The 5297-nt window shown below is 43.2% G+C and overlaps 1 protein-coding gene across 1 annotated transcript in view; it reads left to right on the top strand.

Annotated features, from left to right (window-relative positions):
* Positions 1-5297, top strand: part of Nkrf (NFKB repressing factor) — a 15879-nt gene continuing 10582 nt past the window's right edge. The window contains exon 1 of the mRNA XM_021187645.2: positions 1-317. Within this exon, the coding sequence (XP_021043304.1) occupies positions 52-317 (266 nt within the window). The 5' untranslated portion in view covers positions 1-51. The remainder of the gene's footprint in view (positions 318-5297) is intronic.

Here is a 5297-nt window from a genome sequence, read left to right as displayed (position 1 = left end):
CAGTTGGTAGGCATCCTCCCCGGGGGCCATCCCCACTCTGAAGCAGAGAAGATGGCTGGAGGACGTCTGTTGCTGGGGGGCGACTTCCTGTCGCCGCCGCCGCTGCCCCCCCTCCCGCCGCCGCCGCTGCCGCCCCTCCCGCCGCCCCCGCCTGAGCCAGTGCTGGAGCAGTGGCGCTATAGCCACGAAAGTGACTGGCAGTGGGCTCTGCGGCGGAGCTTCATCTGCCGGCACCTGCACAGCTATCCCGGGGCTGCCCTGGACCAGCTCCTCGCGCTCTCCACCGCCTGGACCAACCACGTTTTCCTGGGCTGCAGGTGAGGATGGTGTTGGGAGGTTGAGTTAGGGACAGGGTGGGAGATGGGTGATGCGGGCCGGCTGAGGAATGGAGGTGAAGAACGGATGATGGAGTTGGGGTTATGGACAGACCAAGGCAAGGAGAGAGTCAGTAAAGGTGGTCCAGATGGGAACCGGGGCAGGATGCGGATGATGGCTTGGAGGCTTAAGATATGAAATTTTGCTAGAGGACACAGAGACGCTTCACTCTAGTGGTTGCGGGGTGGGGTGGGCGATCGCGGTTGCAGGCAGTGACATGACAGCCCATGAGGGCACAGAGATGCCCCTCCAGGACCAGAGGTGGAGATAAAGTAGATCCTGGAAGAGGATTATTGAGAGGTAGTCGTTGCGATTGGTGATAAATAGCAGAACCTCAGACCCGCATAGGGGCTTCCAAGGATGCGAAATCTGCAGAGGCTATTTGATGGGGCTTCCGAGGGGAAGACAAGGAACTCCGCAGTTCTAATCCTAGTCTCCTGACCACTCTCTTCTTCTACCTCCATGAAATAAAGCAACCCCCTCTCCTTGCAGCCCCCCAGCCAGGTCTTATCCTCTTCTCCTGGGGAGGCAGTATGTGTCGGGTCTTTGAGCCGCAGTGTCAGGCTTGCTTGTAGATTTGCGCATAATGTACTCAAACAAAGAAATGGATCTATCTGCTGGAAAGATGGATTGCGGTCTTTTCACCTTAAATTGGATAGGAGGAATTAACATTTGGCCTCTGTGAGGTTTTAGGGCTGTATGTCTCTCTCTCTCTCTCTCTCTGTTTCCTCCTTTCCTAGAACCTGGTGGCTTCTGAACAGGCCTCTTGGAAAGCACCTTGCGCTCTATGGAGACTGCAGTACGGTTCCAACGCAGTTTTTTTTGTTTTTTGTTTTTGAAACAGGATGTTTGGATCCGCTGTCCTTCAGAACCTCAAATTTGGCCTTATCCTAGACTAATTACTTCAGTAGACTGGAAAGATTCTTTATATTCCTGCCTAACAGTCAGTTTGTTTTTATTAGGAAGAATGAGAAATTCTGGAAAATGATCAGATTTGGTTCAGCCAGATCAGTTCTAGGAATGACTGTAAACAATGCAGAAGAAATCATGTCCGCCTACCTTAATTGTTGACCATGGCAGCCAATGTGAAACTTTGCTTTGCCCTATCACAGAATTTTATATTTTTCTAGCTTCTCTAAGTTAACATAATTTCTACATTTAGAGATAATGGCTATTTGCCTGGAGGAACTGGTTGCTACTGGGAAAATCTCAGCAATTAGTCCTCAGATAAATCTAATTTACATAACAATGTTATTCTTGCAGTAAAAAGGTACCTTTATCTTATAATCCTTGGTCCTAATACCACAGGAAGCTACAGAGTATCAAAATCTTAAAACATCTTTAATAGGGGAAAATAGCCATCCTTTGTGTTCATAGCTAAACTTACCTTCCTGCTGGAATGGAAACTGGGAGTTGATTTTACTGTTTTTCATATTCATACCTTTGTCTTCAGGGCCTAGAAGAAATCTTATGCAGTATTCTACTTTAGCATAATAGCTGCTCAGTAAATGTCTGGGGAGTGATAGATGTATATACCTTTGTAACATATAGCATATTTTCAACACTTTATCGTATAACAACCACCCTAGGGGTTAGGAGGCATCTCCTTTTTACAGCGGAATCAATGGAGGCCAAGAAGTTAAGTTACTATGCAAGGTCTCACAATTGTTTCCAGTCTGATTCCCTTTCCACTGAGAGACAGCTGCCATGTTTGGAAATGATGGACCAGAAACAAAAGCAAGTAACTGACATAAGTCAAATCTCTAAATGCCAGGCTTACATCCTGAGAACAGCAGCTTCATGTATAACCAGGGTCTGAACACAAACCAAGCCAATGGTAGTTGGTCTTAAAGCTGAAGCACCCAGGATGTTATGGATGTATATTGGCAAATCCTTTGTTTAGAATAGTCGTTGTGTTGCAGTATACCTATGTCACTACAACAATTACTGTAAGATTATGAAATAGATGAACTGAAAAAGCAATGTTTTGTATTATATTTGTTCATTAGACATAGGAGAATGGGACGATCCCAAGAGAACTTTGGCAGTTTGCAACTCCATGTGGTTCTCACATTAGATATCCTTGGGTAGCTCACTCTTTGGGTACATAAAATCTACATTCTCAAAGTTGGCAGCGTTCTTGTTTTGTGTTACAGACTATTCTTCTAAATTGCAGAAACATGGCTATATAGCCCTTTGTAAACTCAAATTGTTAACTTGTTCAGGAGATTCCATTTGAATAGAAACTGAGATAAGAGAAAATCTGAAATTGAGATTCAGAGCATGTTTTGTTCCTTTTGCTGATACTAACCATTTCCATGGAACAAATTTGAGTTTGTGAGTGTGTGCGTGAGTGTGTGCATGCATGCATGCCTCTCTGTACTAACCATTTCCATGGAACAAATTTGAGTTTGTGTGTGTGTGTGTGTGTGTGTGTGTACGCGCATGTGTGTGTGCATATGTGTGTGGATGCATGCATGCCTCTCTCTGTCTGTCTCTGCCTCTCTCTCTGTGTATATTTAATAATATGTTTATGTGGGTGAGTTCCTTGACTATAAGGCCAGACCAGAGGTCTGCATTGGATGTCACCTCTATCACTCTACCTATTGTTTGAGACAACTTCACAGAATGTAATCTAAAGCTTACCAGTTAGGTTAGACGGTCTGGCCTCTGAGCCTCTGAGACCTGCCTGTACCATCTCTACCAGCACTTGGGTTGCAGACTGTGTGTGTCACCATGCTCTGGTCCTACATGTGTGTTGGGGATTAAAACTTAGGTACTTTTCTGTAGCAAGCACTGAGCCACCTCCCCAGCCTTGAATAACTTCTTGACTCTATAATTGTAGTTTTTACACATACACATGCATCAAATCACCTGTTTTGGATACTGCATATGGCGGCCCAAGACTTTCATCCTAGCACTCAGGATGTGAGACTGCAGCAGGTAGGTGGTGAGTTTAGAGCTTGCCTGAACTATATAAGGATACCCTGTCTAAAAAATAACAACTATAGTAATCACCTGTTAGGTTTACTAAGCAACAGTTTCCTGGGCCTCTGTTCTATGTCTTCCAAATCAGAAGATGTGAGAAAGGGCCTCAAAACTTTTATTTCTCTTAGGTTACCAATACTAATATCGCTAATTTGAAGACCAGTAGGATAAAGTGATAGCTTTGTTTTGTTTTTAAGATTTATTTATTGGGCTGACAAAATGGCTCAGTAGACTTCTTCCAGAGGTCATGAGTTCAATTCCCAGCAACCACATGGTGACTCAAAACCATCTATAATGAGATCTTATGCCCTCTTCTGGTGTGTCTAAAGATGGCTACAGTGTTCTCATTAGATAGATAGATAGATAGATAGATAGATAGATAGATAGATAGATAGATAGATCTTTTTATTATGTATATAGTGTTCTGCCTATATGTATGCCTAAAGGCCAGAAGAGGGCGCCAGATCCCATTACAGATGGTTGTGAGCCACCATGTGGTTGCTGGGGATTGAACTCAGAACTTCTAGAAGAGCAGCCAGTGCTCTTAACCTCTAAGCCATCTTTCCAGCCCAAAGTGATAGTTTTTAATTTACTTTTTTTAAAAGAAGGGTCTCATGTAGCCCAGACTGTCCTTGAGGCGGAGAGTAGCTGAGGATGACCTGAAAGTTCTGATTTTCCTGCCTCTGTCTCCTGAGTGCTGAGATCATGGAGTGCACTACCATGTCCATTTTTATCTGAGGCTTGAACCTAGGGCTTCATGAGTGCTAGACAAGTCCTCTTATCTATTGAGCTATGTCCCCAGCCCCCTCCTGTCTACTTTTTTTTGTTTGTTTGTTTGTTTTTGAGACAGGGTTTCTCTGTATAGCCCTGGCTGTCCTGGAACTCAGAAATCCACCTGCCTCTGCCTCCTGAGTGCTGGGATTAAAGGCGTGTGCCACCATGCCCGTTTCCTGTCTACTTTTAAATAATCTTTCCTCATTGCCCTAGCAACAAAGAAGCTCAGAAAACTTTCCCTTCACTTTTTCTGTTTTATAAAAGTAAGCAGCCTGTCAAGAAGTTTTGCTAGATATGATGGTTCATGCCCAGATTCCCATCCCTTAGGAGTCTGGGACGAGAAGAATTTTCTGAGAAATTTCTAAAACAGTTTCAAAACATTAGTTTTGTGGCTAAATGAAAACTTATTATAGTCTTTTGATCAACTACATATATGACAGGTAAATAATTTTGTACATATGAATACCTAGGGTGTCTGTGCAGTTTTTACTTACAGGTTGTAGCTAGTGTGTTTGCTGCTGTATTTGTTTTGCAGGACTTGAGTGTAGAAGCTAGAATCTCAAGGATGGTAGCCAAAACTATACTACCAAGATCCACACACAGCCATTTAAGAATGCAGTGTCTAGATTACCTGGAATATTCAGTTTTGCAGTATTGATCCATACGATTTAGAAGCAGAGTTCTGGCCTACAAGCCCCGGCTTACTTATCTTTGTTACATTGATAAAGAAATAACATAAAACCAATATAGCTACTTTGACTCCTTTTTATCAATATAATTCTTAAGAGTTTGGAAGCTAGATTTTTGTGTGTGTGTGTGTGTGTGTGTGTGTGTGTGTGTGTGTGTGTTGTGAAACATAACTTTGCATGTAGGCTAAGGAAGTGGGAGACTTTTGAAAAATTCAACTCCAATCTGTACGTATATTATTACCTTAGACCATTAAGCATCTTGTAAGTGGTTTTGAATGAATCATTTTGTATTTTGAAGCCATAATTTTTTTTTTTTTTTTTTTGGTTTTTTGACAGAGTTTCTCTGTGTAGCCCTGGCTGTCCTGGAACTCACTCTGTAGACCAGGCTGGCCTCGAACTCCATAAGAGGGCATCAGATCTCATTACGGATGGTTGTGAGCCACCATGTGGTTGCTGGGATTTGAACTCAGG

This window comes from Mus pahari, chromosome X (genome assembly GCF_900095145.1).
Source record: "Mus pahari chromosome X, PAHARI_EIJ_v1.1, whole genome shotgun sequence".
NCBI classification, from domain to species: domain Eukaryota; kingdom Metazoa; phylum Chordata; class Mammalia; order Rodentia; family Muridae; genus Mus; species Mus pahari.
This window is presented reverse-complemented; position numbering and strand designations above follow the sequence as displayed.